This window comes from Neophocaena asiaeorientalis, unplaced genomic scaffold, assembly GCF_003031525.2.
Source record: "Neophocaena asiaeorientalis asiaeorientalis breed wild unplaced genomic scaffold, Neophocaena_asiaeorientalis_V1.1 scaffold618, whole genome shotgun sequence".
Lineage (NCBI taxonomy): Eukaryota > Metazoa > Chordata > Mammalia > Artiodactyla > Phocoenidae > Neophocaena > Neophocaena asiaeorientalis.
This window is the reverse complement of record NW_020173978.1, coordinates 361987-385528: the sequence shown is the minus strand read 5'-3', so window position 1 is coordinate 385528 and position 23542 is coordinate 361987. Positions and strand designations below refer to the sequence as shown.

The following is a 23542-nucleotide window of genomic DNA, read 5'->3' as shown; positions in this document are numbered from 1 at the left end:
TCCCACAAATAATTTATGGACTGCAAAAATTATGTGATTATATCCTCAGCTTCCACTATAAGGAAAGCTACTCTAATTATTTTTGCCTGTAAGTATATATGTGAGGAACAAAATAGATTTGAGATTGAGATGGGGGCAAAAGGGATTTCCTAAAGCAGTATACTCAGACCAGTATAGTCTTGGCTTGACTCTCTTAAAGTACGCTGCTTTAAGTTTGCCTGCCCAATTCACTCACCTTTATCACATGATTTTACTTGATTGCTAATTCTGGAGTGTTTGTTGGAAATGAAGATTGTTTAGCAGGAGGGTGAGATGGAAAATAATGAATGGCTGAGGGACTAAAATTCATGTATATTTAAAAGATAGTCAAAGTGATATATATTAATATTAAAGCTTTTAAATCAAGTATTTTTGGAGTCTGTGAAGCTTCTTGCAAAGTTCTGGGATTCCCTGGAGCACAGAGATAAAACATGGTCAGTAAATAAGCAAACAGCAGGAGTAACAAGATATCCTGGGAAGGGAGGGGAATCTGATTTCCAGAATTGCCACATTATATTTTAAATGTCCCATTCTTAACCAAAAACTAGACATACAAAGAATCAAGGAAGTATAACCCATACACAAGGAATAAAAGGAGTCAGTAGAAACTGACCCCAAGGAAGCCCATATGTTGAACTTACTAAAGAAAGATTCTAAATCACCTGTTTTTAATATGATCAAAGAGCTAGATGAAACCATGTCCAAAGAACTAAAGGAAAGTATGAGAACAATGTTTCACCAAAGAGAGAATATGGACAAAGAGATAGAAACTATAAAAAGGAACCAAATAGAAATTCTGGAATTGAAAAGTACAGTAACTGAGATTAAAATACACTGGAAAGGGCTTCCCTGGTGGCACAGTGGTTGAGAGTCTGCCTGCCGATGCAGGGGACACGGGTTTGTGCCCTGGCCTGGGAAGGTCCCACATGCTGCGGAGCGGCTGGGCCCGTGAGCCATGGCCGCTGAGCCTGTGCGTCCAGAGCCTGTGCTCCGCAACGGGAGAGGCCACAACAGTGAGAGGCCCGCGTACCGCCAAAAAAATAAAAATAAATTAAATAAAATAATAAAATAAAATGCACTGGAAGGATTTGGTAACAAAGCTGAACTGGCAAAAGAAGGAATCCATGAACTTAAAGATCAGACAACTGAGATTATCCAGTTTGAGAAAGGAGTAGATAATTTAAGGCTGATTTAAAATACAATGCATAAAAAAAATACAATGCATAAAGCAATAGGGACTTCCCTGGCGGTGCAGTGGTTAAGACTATGTTTCCAGTGCCTCCACCGCACAGGACATGGGTTTGATCCTTGGAGAACTAAGATCCCACATGCCGCATAGCCAAAAGATTAAAAATAAATCAATCAATAAATAAAATACTTCTCCCTTTAAAATAAAAGACAATGCATAAAGCAATAATTATAAAACATTGATGGGCTTATAATGTATAAAGATACAGCTCTATGACAAGAAAAGGGAGAGAATAGAGGTATGTAGGAGCATAGTTTTTTGTTTGTTTTTAAAAATATATATTTATTTATTTATTTGGTTGCGCTGAGTCTTAATTGCGGAAGGTGGGCTCCTGAGTTGTAGCTCAAAGGCTCCTTAGTTGCACCTTCCTGGCTCCTTAATTGCGGTATGCATGTGGGATCTAGTTCCCTGACTAGGGATCAAACCCCGGGCTCCCTGCATTGGGAGCGCAGAGCCTTAACCAATGCGCCACCAGGGGAGTCTCTGTAGGAGCATAGTTTTTGTATTCTGTTGAATTAAGTTTGCATTAATCCAAACATGTTTGCTTTAAATTAAGATGTTAATTGTAATCCTCAGGTGACCACTACGAAAAGAACTCAAGAGCTAGTAAAAGAAACAAGGGAATTAAAACGGTACACTGTTTTACAGACCTCACAAAAAGATACTATTATTATCTCTTTCTAGATGAGGAAACTGAGGCTTAAAGAGGGTATACAGCTTAAGTACACAGCAGAATCAAGACTCAAAACCAGGTCTGTCACCAAAACCCTTTAATATAGGTCCTATAAGGGAAATAGGTGAAATTCTTGGGTAGAACATAGGAATATTTAGGGCTTATTATTTTAATAACCATCTTTGGTAAGTACCATACTCTCTAGACTCTATCAGATCAGGAATTTAATGCTCAAGAAGGTTCAGTGTTTCCCCAAAGTGACATTTCTAGTAAGTGGTTGAACTGGGATTTGAATGCGGGTGTACGTGGTTCAAAGCTTTCTATTGAACCATGCTGCTTTGGGGTTGCAACCTAAATTTTGAGATGGTTTTAGCACACACAACTAGATAATGCATGCTAGTAAGTAACTCAAGAGGACGACACAGACTTTCTTTTTTTTTTTTTTAATAAATTAACTTATTTATTTTTGACTACATTGGGTCTTTGTTGCTGCGCGTGGGCTTTTCTCTAGTTGCGGTGAGCACGGGCCACTCTTTGTTGCGGGGCGTGGGCTTCTCACGGCAGTGGCTTCTCTTGCTGCGCAGCACAGGCTCTAGGCGTGCGGGCTTCAGTACTTGTGGCTCACAGGCTCCAGAGTGCAGGCTCAGCAGCCGTGGTGCATGGGCCTAGCTGCTCCACGACATGTGGGATCTTCCCGGACCAGGGCCCGAACCCGTGTCCCTTGCATTGGCAGGTGGGCTGTCAATCACTGCACCACCAGGGAAGCCTGACAACACAGACTTTGTAGAAAAGCAGTATTAAATTTTCCTTTCCTGGCTTTGTAATTCACAGACAGAAAGTTTCTTACTTGTTTCCTCTTCCATAGAACTGAAGTAATTTAGTGCTTTTAAATAAAATAACCAAGTATAAAATTAGGTGATGTGTTTCTAATTTTACTTTATATCAGTTGACAAATTAAACCATCTATTAAGATATTTACAGTGATGCAAATACAGCCCAGTACTTGCTTTGATCTCTTTAAATTTGTAAAAATCTACTTTTTCTTTGCATCCTGCCTAAGTACACCTTGGAGTCCTTTCAGAAAGAAAAACAAATGTAGGCAGGCAATTATTGTTTTCTTCCATCAGCAAAGGAGGACTATAGAATTTCATGATTTAATTTTAAGACAGCTTATATTTATCATCATCTTGATATTTATATCCTTGACTTTTACCAAAGACTCTTGTAGAATACCCATTGCTGTCAGAAAAAGAAGGGTTTGCTTTTTCTAGGCTGCATTAGGGAAACTCAAGAGATTTCAGCATAACTCTATGACTACAGAATCTCTGCCCTTCCTGGATCTAAATAAGGAACCCACTGTTTAAAGTTCTTACTTTAGGGAAAGTTGCATCAGATGCTTAGAAAAATGACAAATTTTCTTTCTCCTAACTCCTAGTTCATCATAATGTTCCTTTTCAAATAAGTTCCAGGAATTTATACTTTCCTGTAAAGTAAATGTTTAGTAGGACACCCTAGAATTCTAAGCTTCTGAATTTGTCTTTAGGATATCCCAATTTTTCTTTACTATTTTGAGTATTCACTACTATGAGTTGAGTTCCAAACTCAGCTGATTTTAGAGATCAAGTTGATCAAATGAGTAAAGAGGGCAGAAGTAATATATAAGAGAATATATGGTCTACAGGTAACTGAAAAGAACATGGATGCTTAAAGGCATTCAAATTCTGATTTTTCAAAAACAGTGCTAGATTATTAAAACATATTGCTAATGAAAGTCCCCGTGGTTTCTCAGTTTAGGTATTACAGACTTCTTCCCCTAGCAATTTGTACCAAATAATCAAGAACAAAGTTTGGCTGTGTTTAAAATGTACACTTGGATGAGTTACCTCCCAAATTTTTGCATAATGGAAACCACCAAGAAGCTCATACTGCCAGATAAACTCATATTTGTGTAAACCTTGAAAGAATGCTTCTCCTGCCATTTCTGAGCATATATGTGAATTCTAATGTGTCATAGATTGTGAAATTTATGGCTCTGCACACATATCTATATAGGAACTGAAATTTGTGCAAATCTGCTCATTTGAAATTGAACATACAACTATACTTAGAAAACATTCTTGTGTCTTGCTCATATAAATGCTAGACAGGGCTCAGATGCATCTTCACCATGCATGTCCTTGTCAAACTATTATAGTCGTGACACTTTTATCATTTACTGTAAGCCTTAAAAAGTTTTTACCTTACTTTAAATTTATAAGAAATACATGGGGCTTCCCTGGTGGCGAGTGGTTGAGGGTCCGCCTGCCGATGCAGGGGACATGGGTTCGTACCCCGATCTGGGAAGATCCCACATGCCGCGGAGTGGCTAGGCCCGTGAGCCATGGCCGCTGAGCCTGCGCGTCCGGAGCCTGTGCTCCGCAACGGGAGAGGCCACAACAGTGAGAGGCCCACATACCGCAAAAGAAAAAAAGAAATACATGAAGCTTTTGGATTGTATTTGTGATTCAGCTTTGAAATAAAAATTGCCTACTTCAAACTTTTAGATCTGTTTAATTGAACAGAACCAGGAATAGTAAGGCAAGCTATTGAATTGTTATTACTTGCAGTTAGTGATATTTATGAATCAAGATTTTTTCTTATAATGCAACCAAGAGAAATAATTTAGATATTAGGGCTGATATAGGCTACAAGTATCATCCATAGTGCTTTAGTAAGGAGTCTCTTAACTGCAAATAACAATGACTCAACTCAAAGTAGCTGGAGCAAAATAGGAATTTGTTGGTTCAGGTAAACAAATCACAAGTACAAGGTGATGCTTGCTCAGGAACTACCCAATCCAAGGATAGTCTCTTGCCCTCTCCTCTGCCCCCCATTCCCAGCTTTACTCTGCCAAGTTTCTCATCACTGCTTTTCCTTGTGAGTTGGTTTAAGTGTCCTGGGGGGAAGAACAGCCATTTGGTGGGAAGAATAGGCCATTTTGAACCCATCTTTCAGCTTCCATCCCAGGTATGACCTACTTTAGGTCAAGTGCCAAGCTCTGCCCAATAAGTTTGAGCAAAGGGCAGGGGTGTGCTGTTCTGTCTTGCATACCAGCTTGGCCTGCAAGTTTACCCCAGTGGTCAAGAGAGTAGGTCTGAGGGAGAGAGAAGGTATGCAACGTCATATATGTTTTATGTCTGGGATTCCACATAAAAAGATGCCACTACTAAAAAGGTTTGAAAACTACTGCATTAGACAGAGTTTTGTGAAATTAGTTTCTTCTCTAGCTTATACAAAATTTTACCAGTGTTACATAACATCACTAGGCTTACTTTTCCATCATGGGACTCAAGTGTGGGCTCATTCTTTTTTTTTTTAACATGTGAATTCTGATTGGTGTATTATTTGTTGAACAGATGTATATTGAATACTACCAGTACATCAAACCCTGCACTCAGTACAGAAGACACAGTGGTAAACAGCCAGACAAGATCCCTCCCTTCGTGGAACTTAACAAACCAAAAGCAAAGACAGACAAATAAGCATTACCAATGCCTATTTTATGCTAAAATTTTACACTATGATTAGGAGTTATAAAGCAAAAAGACTTAATCATTCTGGATGTCCAGAATAGCTAATGATTAAGTGAAGATCTTGATAAGTAAGAGTTAGCCAAACCAAGGAGGAGAGGGTAGAGAGAAGTCAAGAAAGAAGAGCCGTTGTGAAAACCCAGAGATAAAAGAGGAATATTGGAAGAATCAAAAGATGTACATTGTAGGGATAATAGGGAAGGAAATGGGGAGCAATAAGTAAAGAAGCGAAGAGGTAAGCCATGTCCAGATCATGCAGTCACAAAGTCATAAAGGTTTTTGTTTTGTTTTGTTTGTTCTTTAGTTTAAACGTAATGAGTAGTCAGTGAACATTGTTGAGCAGTCAAGTAAAATATGCAGCTTGGAAACATCCGCCTAGCCTCAATGTAGAAATAGGTTGGCAAGATGCAGGGCAACAGGAGATTGCTGCAGTAATCCAGATGAAACAGGATGTCTGGAGGGTAGTAGCTGTGAAGGTTAGGAGGAGGGGTTGGATTTGATTAATATTTAAGAAATTGAATCAACAAGATTTAGTAATTAACTAGATGTTGAGAGAAAGGCAGAGGGGAAAGTAAACCTTTACTTCCAAGTGTCCAACCTAGGCAGGTGAGTGGATAGTGGCATTACATACTAAGTTAGGAACACAAGAAGAAGAGCAGTTGGAGAAGAGAATGGTTTAGTCTGAGAGGCAGTTGGATATATAGGTGTGAAAGTCAGAGAAGGGAAATAGCATCTGGTCAAAATTTAAGTCAGTCTGAATAATTACATGATATATTTTCATCGGAGTAAAGCTGACCCAATTAAGGTAAAGTAAATGCTTGATTCTCTCTAATTTACTCTCAAAATATTTCTTCAGTGCCTTCCCTCTCATATAATTGGGGCCTGCTTTTGTACCTTCCACCCCTCTCAGTTCAGTTCATTTCAGTAAGCATTTATTGCAGGCTTTCTCTGCTAAGATTAAAGTAGGGATATAGGCAGAAACAAGTGTTGCTGCCCTCAAGGAATTAATGGTGTAGTGGGGAAATCAGATACATATAGAAATGTTTTCAGTATGCAATTTAGAATTGCATATTGGTGGGAGGGACAACTGTATGCAGAGCAATAGGAGATTGCAGCAATAATCCACATGAGACAGTTACTAAGTACTATGGTAGACAACGGTAAGTACTCTGTGTGATAAGTACTGTGATGGAAGCATTTGTAAAAAGCATTTTCAAGCTCTTTCCTTTGGTTCCCAATATTTAATCCTGTTTCAGGGCTGGAGCTCATGATGCCTATACTTCTTTTTAATTATTGGCTTTTTATCAAAGTCCATATATGCACTCTACCTTCTAATCACAAACCAGGTTGAGACAGTGTTAGCCAGAATTCCTTTGAACTTCATCTCTCGGCATCATCACTGGTTCAAACAATTGCAGTTAACTTGAGGCAGGGGGCTGGAGCCAATCATAGGGTAATCATCCACTTCCTGTGTTTTGAATTCCAGCCATTTCTTAATTTTTGTACCTCCTGCATTAACTTTATGAACACTAGCAATAATACACCTAGGCCAGAAGACCTCCAGCTCTCTTATTCTTATGAACCAGAAAAATTGGTACATGGGCAGGTTAATGAACACTGCAACCCTATAAAGGTAATAATTAAAATCTGGGGTATTCTGGGTGTGAATATGATGATATGATGAAAGAAATATTTTAAGATTAATCTCTGTGTGCTATAAGAGGCTCCCAGTCACTTGGCCCACCTCCCACCTAATGTAAATTCATTAAGCCTCATTTGGGTCCCTGAAGCCAAGAAAAGCCTTTACTGTATTTGGTACATGATGACTCATGGTACATTTTTCTCTTAACTGGAATATGGTGGGAATAGCTTGCCTGTGAGCTAATTCAGTGCATTTTTGTTGCTGTATTGAACTCTAGAGTAAAACGTTCATTTATTCTACAAATATTTTTGAGACTCTGCTATTTGCCAGGCACTGTGCCTGAATAAGACTTAATCCATGACTTGCAATAATACCCATGCAACATACAAAAGATTGTGGAAGCACTAAGGAGGAACTGGTTGAGTCAGCTTTGTAAAGCATTTGGAACATAGTGAGCCATTAGTAAATATTAGTTGCCTGTGTTAGCCATCATTATTACTATTTGAGTGTGTAATAAGAAAGGAAGGACATTCCAGGCCAAGAGAATAACTTAATTGGAAACGTTTAGTAAATGTCATTTTCCAGAATGACTTGGTGTGGTTAGGATGTGAGTACAGTGCAGAAAACAGTGGTAAGAGGCGGTGCTAACGAGAGGTAGTTTGGGACTAGATTACAAAGGCCTTTAGATACCAGCTGAAGAATTTTGACTTTTCAAAATATACAGTGGGAGCTTAAAAAAAATTTTTTTGTAGCATCATTTTTTCTTTCTAATATGATATCCAGATTTTTTTTACATTTTTTATGGAAAATTTCCCATATACAACAAAGTAAAAATAGTAGTATAATGACCCCCATGTATTCATTACCCAGCTTTAATAATTATCAACATGTGGCCAATCCATTAAAGATTTTTAAGCAAGGCAAAAAAGGAGACTAACATTGGGCCACTTCCATTATGTTAGTTGATCTTCATAGTGTCCCGTGGAGTATGTGGTATTCCCACTTTCCCTAATTATAGAAGAGAAAACCATCAAAATGATGAAGTAAAAGTTCTGAGATTCTAACCCATATCCAACTTATTTCAGAACTCAAATTCTCTCCCATATGCTGCCTTTATAATTCTGAATAGAGCATGATTCTCAATTGAAAACAGATGCTGATCTGCCTATTTCACATATTGGTGCTCTTGACCCTATTCAGGATGGTGGACTTCTCTGCCTCCAGCCACTGTTCTTCTACAGGGTCACCAGGATCTAAGTCTACATAAATATTCAATCTAATCAGCTAAAATGACTGTTTAGTCCAGTGGTTGTCAAAGTATGGTCCCCAGACCAGCAGCAAGTTGTTAGAAAATACAGATTCTCAGGCCCCACCCCCAACCTACTCAATTAGAAACTCTGGGCTGGAGCTCATGATGCCTATATTGCTGTTTGCTATGTTTAAATAAAATGTTCCAAGGTTTCCTGCAAACACAAGGTCATATGACCATCTACCAAGAGCATTCTAAGGCAAAACCTCATATCAGAAGTAGCTATATGTTCATTTTTTAACAAGTTAATGAAAAGCATGTCCTAAGGTAGGAATTGTTATTCAGACTTAACACCAGCAGTCTCTCTGGGGATGTTGCATACCTCATGGAAAGGAATCTAAAGGAATTTGCACTGCCTATATTTACAGTGCTTGATGGTGCCATCTAGTGGTTTAAGCGCTATAGAACGTGCAGATTTATTAATGCTTTGGGGACAGAATTTGTATATTTTTTAAAAGTCAATTTTATAGTGAATGTTTAATGAAAGTAGGATATATAATTTCCTTACTATAAAACCTCCATTGAGGATTCTTAGATATGACACCAAAACACAAACAACAAAAGAAAAAAATAGCTAAATTAGACCTCAACAAAATTAAAACTTTTGTGCATGAAAGGACACTATTGAGGGACTTCCCTGGTGGTCCAGTGGCTAAGACTCTGCGCTCCCAATGCAGGGGGCCTGGGATTGATCCCTGGTCAGGGAACTAGATCTCACAACCACAACTAAAGATCCCGCATGCTGCAACTAAAGATACCACATGCTGCAGTGAAGAGCCCGTGTGCCGCAGCTAAGACCCGGCGCAGCCAAATAAATAAATAAGTAAATTTTTGTTTTAAAAAGGACACTATTAATAAAGTGAAAATGTAGCCCACAAAATGGAAGACTATATTTGAAAATCATATATCTTATAAGATATATGTATCCAAATATATAAATAGTATTCAAATATATAAAGAACTCTTACAACTCAACAACAAAAAGAAAAACAACCCAATTTACAAATGAGTGTAGGACTTGAGTAGACATCTCTTCAAAGAGAATATACAAATGGCCAATAAGCACATGAAAAATCCCTCAACATCATTAGTCATTAGAGAAATGCAAATCAAAACCGCAATGAGATACCACTAGGACAGCTTGAATAATTAAAAAAAGAAAAACGGAAAATAAGTATTGATGAGTTTGTGGAGAAATTGGAACCTTTATATGTTGCTGGTGGAGATGTAAAATGGTGCAGCCACTGTGGAAGACAGATTGTTAGTTCCTCAAATAGTTAGACACAGAATTACCAGAGGACCCAACAGTTCCACTACTAGGTATATACCCAAGAGAACTGGAAAATCCATAATAGCCAAAAAGTGGAAACAATCCAAATGTCCACCAACTAATGAATGAATAAACAAAATGTGGCATATCCATACAATGCAGTATTGTTTAGCCATAAAATGTACTAATACATTGATGAACCTTGAAAACATGCTAAATGACAGAGGCAGGCACAAAAGACCACATATCATATGGTTCCATTTATATGAAATGTCCAGAATAAGCAAATTCATAGAATTAGAAAGTAGAGGGGCTTCCCTGGTGGCACAGAGGTTAAGAATCCTCCTGCCAATGCAGGGGACACGGGTTTAAGCCCTGGTCTGGGAAGATCCCACATGCCGCAGAGCAACTAAGTCCGTGCACCACAACTCCTGAGCCTGTGCTCTAGAGCCCGTGAGCCACAACTACTGAAGCCCACGTGCCTAGAGCCCGTGCTCCGCAACAAGAGAAGCCACCTCAATGAGAAGCCAATGCACCACAATGAAGAGTAGCCCCCGCTTGCCGCAACTAGAGAAAACCTGCGCACAGCAATGAAGACCCAACGCAGCCCCAAAAATTAATTAATTAATTTTAAAAAAAGAAAGTGGTTTAGTGGTTGCCAGAGGCGGGGAGAAAGGTCGGAATGGGTGCAGCCACTTAATGGGTATGGGATTTCTTTTGGAGGTGATGCAAATGCCCTGGAATTAGATAGTAGTGATGGTTGCACAACATTGTGAGTGTACTAAAAGCCACTGAATTGTACACTTTGAAATAGTTAAAATGGTGACTTTTATGGTATGTGAATTTTACCTCAATTTTTAAGAAGATCTTTGTTAATTTGTAAAACTGCAGAACCTTTATTATTATTACTATTGATATATTTTCCTATAGCTGTTGCTAGTATGTATTCTATTCTACTTTGTTAGCCTAAAATTATTCAATATATTCTTTTCCATCTACACAGTTTCCACAGTTTTTATTTTGGTGGCTATGCATATTTTAGTCTGTGTATATCATAACTTAATGTATCTCAAATGTTTAGTGGTTTTCTCTTCCTTTTTTTCAATTTCAAAGAGTTCTGCTCTAAATGCTTAAATAAGTAAGAATGTTTAAAACTCTTTGTAGACTTTGCATTGGTGTTTCTTCCCCAAAACAGGATTTCTGAGTCTTTTTTTTATTTTTACTATTTCTATTGTGTTTTTTCTCTGACTGCTCTATAGTAAGAATATATTAATTTAGAATCTTACCAATAATGGGTGAGGAAAAATGGAGGAGATTAATGTTTATTGAATGTCTGTTCTGTTCCAGGCACTGTGTCTGGATCCTTTACATCCATTATTTCATTTAACTCCCACACCTACTCTTATAAAGTGACTACAGAAGTTGACATAACTAATAAGCAGATGAACAAATATCAGAAATGAAGCATTTTGTCTCCCGAGTGTTACCCTGTCCCCACAACTTTAACAATATTGGGGTTTACCTTTTTTAGTTCCTATTTATTAGAGAAATTCATGTTTTCCCAAGTGATTGTTTAAGGTTTATATTTATTCTTACATAATGACCTATATCTTTTATTAATTTTTTATTAATAGATTTTAAACTGAACTTACCTTTTAAACAATAGGCATTGTGTGTCAAAGCTTTATCATAATTTTTTGCTTTTGTTTACTCCTCTTTTACAGGCTCTTGATGGAAATGTATATGACCACCTCAAGGATTATTTAATAGCCTTCAGCCGGACGGAGCTAGAGACATGCCAAGCTGTGCAGAACACATTCCAGTTTTTATTAGAAACCTCCAGCAAGGCAAGTTACCTTTAGTGCAATATGTGATGTTATCCATTTTAGAATCTAAAATGTTTTTTGCATACAAACAAAATGAAGGTACCAATGACATTAGAAGAATGCTTTAAAGGACAAATTTCCTGCAAACGCTATTTCTTCTAACAAAATTGGAGCGTGTATTGTTCTCCTTGATGAAGGTCAAAAAAGTCTATTGCCATGTATGTTGCTCTTGAGAAGAATGGTTTAAAGAGCTTTTATCTTTCACTCAAATGAATTTTGAATACACTCAGTTCGTAAAACAACAAGGTCATGTGTCAGTGCAAAGAATAATAAAGGGGCACAAAAAGGAAAATTAGCATTTTATAATTGATAAAGAAATTAATGTTATAATATCTTGTTTTTAAAAATTAACCTTGCCTTCTATATGCTGTCATTCTTTGATAGTAATCTTTTCATTCAAAAGTGTTGACATCCATCAACTTTGCTGGCCTGTCACACTGTTTACATAGAAAATAAATGAAATCGTTTTTCTTTAGGATCTGACAGATTAAAATTTTTTGCAGTAGAGAAACTGCCCTTTGGAAGATAAATTGTTCCTGCGATTAATAAATCTTATTTTCTTTCTGATAAATTAAGTGCATAGTAAATGTTTCCTGACTGAATGAATACATTTATTAAAATATATTCATTTTATAACTGCTATTTTAAAAGATCCAGTTCAATTCTCCTTTTTGGCAGGAGGAGCAGGAACTAGCTAATACCTTAGAAGTTGTTTGGAAAGGAATCTGGGTCTCCATCTCACAAGACAGTGTCCAAAGACAGGAAAGAAAAGGGACACAGACTTTTCTTCCTGAACTCCTCCATGTGTATTTATTCTTATTTTCAGTGTACCATAGCTCCAATTCTATTTTTAGAAAAACATTTAAAATGTTAAGTTGATATGGGAATACAAATATCACTAGTCTGGTGCTTTGAAATCCTGTCATATTTTTGTATTCTTATATTTTCACCCCCCAGGATTCAATAAAAGATATAAAAGGATGGATGTAGAGAAAGGATAAATGGATGAATAGATGGATAGTTAAGTGAAAGAAAATGTAGAAAAATAATAATTGAAGAATCTAGGTAGTGGGTATATAGGTGTTTCTGTACAATTCTTTTATTTTAACATGTGTACATTTGACATCTTATTATTATTACTATTGATATATTTTGTTGTTGCAGGGAAAAGTCTATAAAAGTCTATAAAAACATCTTGGTTTTGTTCCTTTTATGGAGAGGTTGATTTTTGACTAGTAATCAGATTGTTTATATTTATTGGTCCATTCAGATTTTCTGTTTCTTTTTAGTACATTTTGGTAACTTACACTTTCCTAGATGAATTGTCCATTTCATTTATCAAATTTGATGTCATAAATTTGCATATAAAGTTGTTTGCCTCTGTAGTTGTCTCCCTTTTCATTTCTAATATTGTTTGTGCTTTCTCTCTTACTTTGATGAGACTTACCAGTCTATTTTATTAATGTTTTCCAAGAGCCAGCTCTTGTTCTACTTCTCAATGTTATTGTTTCCTATCTCCTTAATTTCTGCCTTTATATTCATTATTCCTTTCTACTTTATTACAGTTTATATTTTTATTCTTTTTCAGGCTTTTTTTCTATTAGGTTCTATATTTTCAGTCTTTCTTGTTTCCAAGTAAATCCACTTGAACCTAAAAAATTTCTCTTTCTGCTTTAATTGCAGTCTGTGATATGTTTGTAGGGCTTTTTTATTGTTTCTGTATTCCACCCCCCCACCCCCGCCCCTGTCATTAATCCATGAATTATTTAAAAGTGAGTTTTTCCAGTTTCCATTCAATGGGGGGAGTATGTAATAGGGTGGCATTTTTCATTTCTAATTTTATCAGAGAGACTGTCCCCAGACAGAATTCCTTGAAATCTCTTTTTCCAAGAATAAGTTAAGTTTGAATACACTACCTTTAGTTTATAAAACAGGTAAACATATAGTCTTTAAAATGTGCTAATATTTTATACAGCAGTTAACAATTTTCTAGGAGTTTTTAGCACATCCTCTGAGGTTGGTATTATCATGCTCATTTCATAGAGAGGAAAACAGACCCAGGAAATTTATGTGGCTCGCCTGAGGTCACACACTCACACATAGTGTTTTCCATGCTCTACTACTATCTATGTTATCTCTTTAGCTTATATTATTTTCATAGAAAGTGAATTAAAAATGAATCAACTGATTTGGACACATAAAGAGATAAGCTTTTATTTTCCACTACATTCACTCATATGAGTATCTTACTCCCAGGGATGAGGAATAAATGAGATGCTCTTCTGTTTAGATTGAAAGTGGTAGTAATAAAAATTTTGTAAGAATGATGTAACTAGGAGTTGTGCCCTTTTGTTCCTAGTACCAGAAGAGCTCATACCTATAAGTTTTATGCCACGTGTTTTTCTATTACAAAGAGCTTGTTATGTTGCTCTTGTTATACTGCTAAAAGCAACCTAGTGATCTAATAACCCAAAAAGAAGTTTGAAACTCTTTTGGTTTTTATTCTACACCATTACTAGCTTGTCATTTTTTTTCGCGGGGTGTGGGGGGCGGAATTCATTTTTTTCCACATATCTAAATTGTAACTGTACATGTTCTCAAAGATATTTTGGAGGTAATCCATAGTGACACATTGTAAATTTTGCAATGCCCTCTATATCTTTTATCCCCTAAAGGGAAACAGCTGGCCCTAGGAACTTTTGTTTAATTTTAATTATTTATGAAGCTTGCTTTTCTTCTTAATATTTTATGAAATGCTTTCTACATGTAACTGAAGCAGATGTTGTCAGAGATATTTTCTCTGGCATAGTTAATTCTAAAAGTAGTTCTACTGGCCTTACAGTTTGTTTATGTGTGCTTGCTTTCTGTCTGCATAAGGGAATTCCTACCAATTAATAATGTAGATCTTTTAACAATTCAAAAATAGCAATGTTATTCTATATTTCTTTGGAAATTAAATTGTCTAGTATTGTCATTCTTAATACCTTGAAGACTTACCAAAAAAGTAAACTTAATAATATGAAGGGGAAAAATCACATGATCATCTCAAAGGACATAGGAAAAGCATTTGACAGAATTCAACACTCTTTTATTATAAAAATGCTCAGCAGATTAAGAATAGAAGGGAACTTCCTGAACATGGTAAAGGGCATTTTTTAAAAACCTACATCACATATCACACTCAATGGTGAAAGACTGAAAGCTTTCCCCACCTAAGATCAGGAACAAGACAAGGATGCCCACTTTTCACCACTAATATTCACCATTGTACTGGAAGTCCTGGTCAGAGCAATTAGGCAAGAAATAGAAATAGGAGGCACCAAATCAGAAAGAAAGAAGTAAAATTATCTATATTTGCACATGACATGATTATAGAAAATCCTATAGATTCCACAAAAGTCCTAGAGCTAGTAAATGAATTCAGCAGAAGTTGCAAATACAAAATCAAAACACAAAAATCTGTTGTGTTTCCATAATACTCCATCAATGAATGAACTGAAAGAAAATTAAGAAAATAATTCTAACTACAATACCATTTGAAGAATAACTACTTAGAAGTAAATTTATCCAAAACGTGGAAAACTTGTACATTGAAAACTACAAAACATTGCTGAAATTAAAGAAGACCTAAATAAATGGAAATAATAAATGTTTATGGATTGGAAGATTTCATATCACTAATATTTCAGTATTCCCCAGGGACTTCCCTGGTGGTCCAATGGGTTAGATTCCATGCTCCCAATGCAGGGGGCCCGGGTTCCATCCTTGAATGGGGAGCTGGATCCCTCATGCATGCTGCAACGAAGATGCTGCGTGCCGCAACTAAGACCTGGCTCAGCCTAAAAAAATAAATAAATATTTTAAAATATATATATTTCAATATTCCCCAAAGCAGTCTAATCAAGATAGTATGGTAGTAGTATAAGGATAGGCATGTAGACCAGTAAGAATTGAGAGTCCAGAAATAAACTCAAACATCTGTGGCTAATTGATTTCGACAAGGTTGTCAAGGCCATTTGATAGAGAAGGAATAGTCTCTCCAATAAGAGGTGCTAAAACAACATGATAACCACATGCAAAAGAATAAAGTTAAACCCCTTCCTCACTCCATATATAAAAATTAACTCAAAATGGGTCAACATCCTAAAACTATAAAATTATAGAAGAGAACAGAGGTAAATCTTTATTGGTTTTGCCAGTGTATTCTTAGATTTAACATGAAAGCTCAAGCAATAAAAGAAAAGATAGATAACTAAACTTCATCAAATTAAAAGTTTTTGTGCATCAAAGAATATTATCAAGAATGTGAAAAAGACAGTCCATAGAATGGGAGAAAATATTTATAAATCATGTGTCTGATAGGAATTTAATAATCAGAATATATAAATAACTTTTACAACTCAACACATAAAAGACAAATGACCCAATTTAAAAATGGACAAAGGACTTGAATAGACATTTTTCCAATGAAAATGTACACATGAAAAGATCCTCAGCACTGTTAGTCATTAGAGAAATGCAAATCAAAACCACAATGAAATACCACTTCCCACCTGGTAGGATAACTTTAGTATTTAAAAACAAACACACACACAATAGCAAGTGTTGGCAAGGATGTGGAGAAATTAGAACCCTCGTACAAGCGTTTGTAGGAATGTAAAATGGTGCAGCCACTGTGGAAGACAGTTCGGTAGTTCCTCAAAAAGTAAGACACATGCAGGGGACACGGGTTTGTGCCCCGGTCCGGGAGGATCCCACACGCCACGGAGCAGCTAGGCCCGTGGGCCATGGCCGCTGAGCCTGCACGTCCGGAGTCTGTGCTCCGCAACAGGAGAGGCCACAACAGTGAGAGGCCCGCGTACCACAAAAAAATAATAAGACACAGAGTTACCATATGACTCGGCACTTCCACTTTAAGAGAATTGAAAAAAAATGTTTAGGGCTTCCCTGGTGGCGCAGTGGTTAAGAATCTGCCTGCCAATGCAAGGGACATGGGTTCAAGCCCTGGCCTGGGAAGATCCCACATGCCATGGAGCAACTAAGCCCGTGTGCTACAACTACTGAGCCTGAGCTCTAGAGCCTGTAGGCCACAACTGCTGAGCCCACGTGCCACAACTACTGAAGCCTGCGCGCCTAGAGCCCGTGCTCCACAATGAGAAGCTATGACAATGAGAAGCCCGCACACTGCAATGAAGAGTAGCCCCCACTCACCACAACTAAAGAAAGCTTTTACACAGCAACGAAGACCCAACACAGCCACAAATAAATAAATAAATAAATAAAAGATGTTTTTATGGCCTAGGTTGTGTCCCCCTAAAATTCATATGTTGAAGTCCTAACCTCTGGTTCCTCAGACTGTGACTGTTTTTGGATATAGGGCCTTTAAAGAGGTTATTAAGGTAAAATGAGGTCATATGGACAAACTCTAATCTAGCATGACTGGTGTCCTTATAAGAGGAGGTTAGAACACAAACAGGCACAGAGGGAAGACCATATGAAGACACCAGGGAAAGATGACCATCTACAAGCCAAGGAAAGAGGCCCTCAGAAGAAACCAACCCTGCCAACACCTTGATCTTGGACTTCTAGCCTCCAGAACTGTGAGGCAACAACTTTATATTGTTTAAGCCACCTCATCTGTGATACTTTGTTATGGCAGCCCTAGGAAACTAATACAGACGCTTATACTCACTATTAATCAAAGAAATGGAAATTCAAATCACCGTGAGATTCTATTCTATACTTATGAGATTGACAAAAACAGACAGGAATGACTATTGGTGAGAATATGGATTAACAGAAACTCTTACACTGCCCCGAAGGGTACAGATTGATACATCCAATATAAAAACATTTGACATTATCTAGTCAATTTAAAGATGCACTTAGCTTATGACCCAGCAGTTCTACTGCTCGGAATATAACCTAGAGAACCTCTGGCACATGGGTACCAGGAGACTTTTGAAAGAATGTTCATAGCAACTTCCTTTATAAGACTAGAAAAAGCTAGAAATAAGCCAGTTGTCCACTGACAGTAAGATGAATAATGGAATACAAGATAGCAATAAAAATGGAAGTTCTGGGGCTTCTCTGGTGGCGCAGTGGTTGAGAGTCTGCCTGCCGATGCAGGGGACACGGGTTCGTGCCCTGGTCCGGGAAGATCCCACATGCCACGGAGCAGCTGGGCCAGTGAGCCATGGCCGCTGAGCCTGCATGTCCGGAGCCTGTGCTCCGCAACGGGAGAGGCCACAACAGTGAGAGGCCCACGTACCGAAAAAAAAAAAAAGGAAGCTCTGTAGGCACATGCATTAATATGGATGAGATTCACAAATGTAATATTGAGCAAAAAGCAAATTGCACAACAAGGACCTACAGTATAGCACAGGGAACTATACTCAGTATTTGTAGTAACCTATAATGAAAAAAAATCTGAAAAAGAATATGTGTGTTTGTGCATGTGTGTGTATGGCTAAATCACTTTGCTTTACACTTGAAATTAACACAACATTGTAAATTAGCTGTACTTCAATTTAAAAAAAAAAGCAACTTGCAAAAGAATACACACACTAAGATGCCATTTATGCAGTGTTCGAAAATATCCAAGAAAACAGTATCATTTTGAGATACATCATATGTAGTAACACTATTAAAAGGAAAAAAGAAAAGAGGAGCTTGGTAAAATTCAGTAGAGTGGTTACATCTAGAGCAGCATGCATTTGCAGAGGGGCAGATATTCCCCAAGGGAGTAAAAATTGCTTCTGGATTTTGAGGGGTGATTTGCAAAAAAATCTTAGATATTACAGCATTCCATAATACATAAACATATATACAGTATATTTGTAGTATTAAAATTTAATCAAAGAGGGAGATTAGGGAAAAAATGTCTTGAAAGTGTCCCTGGATTGGGGAGTGGGAGTGATAACACTTAAAAAACATTTTAAAAAAAACAAAACAGGTTGAGGAACATTCCTTTCGAAGGAACGTGGGAATGCAATAAGGAGAGGTTATATAGATTTTGACAGTAATAGTAATGTTTTATTTAATCTCAGTGATGGATACAGAGGCGTTCTTTTTTTTTTTTTTTTTTTTTTTGTGGTACGCGGGCCTCTCACCGCTGCGGCCTCTCCCGCTGCGGAGCACAGGCTCCGGACGCGCAGGCCCAGCGGCCATGGGCCACAGGCCCAGCCGCTCCGCGGCATGTGGGATCCCCCCGGACCGGGGCACGAACCCGCGTTCCCTGCATCGGCAGGCGGACTCCCAACCACTGCGCCACCAGGGAAGCCCCAGAGGTGTTCTTTAACAACTGTTTATTGAATGCTACTTTAGACAGAGTCACTGTGCTAGTTGCTGAAGGATACATCAGTAATGAGATTTAAGGCCTGACCTCAGTTGTCACAAGGAATGACAGAGGGGAGCAGGAAGGGACTGGAGGGAAAGATTACAAAGGGGATAAGGAAACTTTTGCGGGTGAGGGATAAGTTCATTATCTTGATTGTGGTGATATCTTTACAGGTGTATAGGTAAGTTAAGACTTATCAAAGTATACACTTTAAATATGTAGTTTATTGTATGTCACTTATACTTCAGTAACAGCTTTACAGAGAGAGAGAGATTGGGCATATATCCCAGAGAAAATGAAAATTTATTTTCACACAGAAACTTGGACACAAATGCTTTATTCATAATAGCCAAAAACTGGAAACTGCTTAAATGACCTTCAGTGAGTGAGGGATCAAACACATGGTGGTACTTCCATACTATGGAATACTACTCAGCAATAAAAAGGAGTGAACTGTTGATAACATGCAACAAATTGGATGAACTTATAGGAAATTATGCTGAGTGAAAATGGAAATCTCAAAAAGATATATGGTGGGACTTCCCTGGTGTTCCAGTGGTTAAGACTCGGTGCTTCCACTGCAGGGGGCATGGGTTCAATCCCTGGTCAGGGAACTAAGATCCCTCATGCCGTGCCACATGGCCAAAAAAGAAAAGATATATGGTGCATGATTCCATTATGTAACATTTGTGAAATAACATTTATAGAAATAGAGAACAGATTAGCAATTGCCAGGAATTAGGGATGAGGAAAGTAGAGGGAGCTATTATGGAGTAGCACAAGGGAGTCATGTGGTGATGGTTCAGTTAAGTATCTTGATTGTGATAGTGGTTACATGAAGTTATACATATGATAAAATTGTATAGACCTCTACACATACACCACCCCAAAATGAGTGCATATATAACTGGTGAAATCTAAATAAGCTTTATGCTTTGTACCAGTGTCGATTTCCTGGTTTATATATTTATGCAAGACACCGACATTGGGAGATGCACAGGATCTCTTTGCAACTTCCTTTCAAAATGAATTGTTCGAGACAGAAGACCAGTAACTAACCCGGTACCTCTAGTGTACAGATCTTGTTTTCTATGTACTTTCTCCTACTCACTTAAAAAAAATAATAATAAAAGTAAATAAATAAAAACAGTGCTTCTTGGGAAAATAGCACTGATTCTAGATCTGGGACATGAAATATTTAAGGTATTACTGTTAAATAATTTGTCATAATGGAAAGCAAGGAAACTGTCAAAACTATCAAAAACTACTAGTCCCATCTCAAAGGGACTCAGGATGTGATCTTGCTAGCCAAAGATGGGATAATTTTAGCATCAATAATGATAATAACAACAGTAGATTAAAACACATTAAATATTTTAAAATCCATGACTTCATAATAATAATTTATTAAAGCTATAATTGGTCATTCTTTGGAGGTTGCTAGGGAAACAGCTCAATTTGAAAACTAGATAATAAAGGGAAGAGGAAATGTTTATCCTGCCTTATACAAAATGTACCTCAAGGTAACTAAATAATTGACTTGGAAAGTTTTTCTTATGGAAGTATTCCAGCTAATAAATGAAAAAGGAATGATAGAATTCCTTGAAAAAGTGATAGAAAAAATAGAAAAATCTCTAGTTTTTGTAACCCCTAATATGTTTAGGCATTTATCATCATAGGTCTGTTCTTAGTTTCCTAGGCTGCTGTATGGCGTAAAATGATCGAAATTTATTCCCTCTGAGTTCTGGAGGCCAAAAGTCAGAAATGAAAGTGTCAGCCAAGGCTGCACTCCCTCCAAAGGCTTCAGAGGATAATCAGTTTCTTACCTCTTCCAGCTTCTCATAGCTTGAGACATTTTTTGGTTTGTGGTCACATTACTCCAATCTCTGCCTCTGGTCTCATTGGCTCCCCTTCTGTCTGTGTTTTCTTCTGTTTGCCTTTTATAATGACATCACTTATCATTAGATTAAGGGCCCAACCACAGAATCCAGAATGACTTCCTAATCTCAAAACCCTTAACAATTACATCTGCAAAGGGCCTTTTTCCAAATGAGGTAACATTCACAAGTTCCAGGGATTAGGACGTGGACATCTCTTTTGGGGGGCCACCATTCATTCAGCCCACTACAACTATTAATATCAAAAAGAGATGAGTCAGAGGCAAGCCTCTTCGTAGAAGTAAACACCACCTTGTCAAAAAATAAAAATAAAACAAAAACCTAAACGCAAAGAAGCATCAACTTACAGGACACACAAGAAACAGAATACTGCGAGGATGGAGTCAACAAAACTCAGACTGTGGGAAACTCTACAAAACAAAAACTCAGTTTCTTCAACAAACAAATTGCAGGGGGGTGGGGGTAAGGGAGATGGAGGAAGAAACCTATATATGAAAACAAAACTAAGCAACATCATCCATTTGCACTGTGGGAACCTTACTGTGATCCCAATTTGTAAAACTTTTAAAAATATGGAACAGAAATTTGAACATTTACTGGTTGTTTTATAATATATTTTGTAAATTTTAATATGGATATATTTTTTAAAGTCTTTGTTTTGGGGACTTCCCTGGTGGCGCAGTGGTTGGGCATCCGCCTGCCAGTGCAGGGGACGCGGGTTCGATCCCTGGTCCGGGAGGATCCCACATGCCGCAGAGCAGCTAGGCCTGTGCGCCACTACTACTGAGCCTGTGCTCTAAAGCCCGCGTGCCACAACTACTGAAGCCCGTGCACCTAGAGCCCATGTGCCTAGAGCCCGTGCTCCGCAACAAAGAGAGGCCACCGCAATGAGAAGCCTGCGCACCGCAACGAAGAGTAGTCCCCGCTCACCGAAACTAGAGAAAAGCCCGCACACAGCAACGAAGACACAATGTAGCCAAAAATAAAAAATAAATAAATTAAAGTCTTTGTCTTTTAGACATTACACTGAAATATTTATAGATGAAATGATATGCCTAGGATGTACTTCAATATAATTGGGGTGGGGGAGGAGCAGGTAGGTTTATAGATGAAACAAGAACTTGTGTTTTTGGAAGTTGGGTGGTAGGTACATGGGGATACATTATTCTGTTCTCTCTACTTTGAAATGTTCCATAACAAAAAATTAAAAATTTTAAAAGGTTGATACTTCCCCCTTGAAAGAAAGAAAAAGAGGAAAGAAAGAAAGAAAAGGAAGTTTGGTTTGTGGTGCTTGAGAGGATAGGTTTAGCAACTAGAAGGATGATCCTCTTAGCTTTTTTCTGCATGGTGACTAGTGAGGCTGTGTCTCAGGGCTGTGTCAAGAGCTTTCACAGGGGACTTCCCTGGTGGCGCAGTCCTGTGTTCGATCCCTGGTCCTGGAAGATCCCACATGCTGTGGAGCAGCTAAGCTACAACTACTGAAGCCCACGCACCCTAGGGCCCGCGTGCTGCAACTACTGAAGCCTGAGGGCCTAGAGCCCATGCTCCGCAGCAAGAGAAACTACCTCAATGAGAAGCCCACACACCGCAACGAAGAGTAGACTCCACTCTCCACAACTAGAGAAAGTCCGCGCGCAGCAACGAAGAACCAACACAACCAACCAACCAACTAACCAACCAATAAATAAATAAATAAATAATTTTAAAAAGAGCTTTCACAGCTACTCTAGCTTAAAACTGGAATCCAGGAAAAGAAAAAAACACATTTCCCTTTGAGAATATGCTTATTCAGCCAGCCTTTCATGACCATATTTTTTCAACCACTCCTTCCTCCATCCCACCCCTTCAGTCTGGATTAAATAGCACCATCTTTTGTGCTCTCCTAGTACCTTCTACATACTTTGATAGGGTATTTTAATTGTGTAATCTGTTTAGTTCTCCCAGTTTCTAGATTATAAATTCCTTGAAGATATTAACTTTGTGTATTCATATTTATTCCTCTGTGTATTCCCCCTCTCTGCTGCATTTAACATTAGGCCTGGTAAGCTCTCTCAGTAAATGGTTGTTGAATGGGGGTGGGGGGTGCAGAGGAGCAATAGAGAATTGGGTTGTGCTGGTAAATAAAATGCAGAATATACCTCCTACTTTCTCCATCTCCAGAATGAATTCTTTTCCCAGGACTACTAAAGTATAGCCACAGAGCTGCTTTAAACTTTTCTTTCTTCTGCCCATCCTCTGGCAGAGGTGCTAATGAGCTGTAATATACTACAAATGAAAGAAGAGTTAAGGGTAAGCAGTGTAGCAAAATAGAAAATGGGTTTCTGCACAATCACATGTTGCTGATTTCCACTCTTTCCCAGAGTATATAATACAATGAATTCTTTTTAGATGACTGTCTTTCTGTGCTATTTGTTTTGTTACTTTATGTGTATTAGAATTCCCCTTCTCTATAAATTACTTTCTAGTCTGTCTTCTTGGTATGCTTTAAGATGGTAATTAGAATACAGCCTCCTTAAAAAGGTGGCAAGAAGTACTGGAAAAATACTATTTTGTGTTATGTATAAGGTTATTTGGCAGTTTCCTAGTAGATGGCAATCTCCATAAAGCAAACTTAAGAGGCCTACAAAACTTTAGAACTGGGAGAGACCTGACAAACTAATTTTCTTCC

The 23542-nt window shown here is 37.8% G+C and overlaps 1 protein-coding gene across 3 annotated transcripts in view; it reads left to right on the top strand.

Moving 5' to 3' along the window:
• The window catches only part of FCHSD2 (FCH and double SH3 domains 2), a 309212-nt gene that overhangs the window by 222540 nt on the left and 63130 nt on the right, over positions 1–23542 (top strand). For all 3 annotated transcript variants that reach the window (XM_024753308.1, XM_024753309.1, XM_024753307.1), the window contains exon 9: positions 11476–11598. In XM_024753308.1, coding sequence (XP_024609076.1) covers positions 11476–11598 — 123 coding nt within the window. The remainder of the gene's footprint in view (positions 1–11475; positions 11599–23542) is intronic.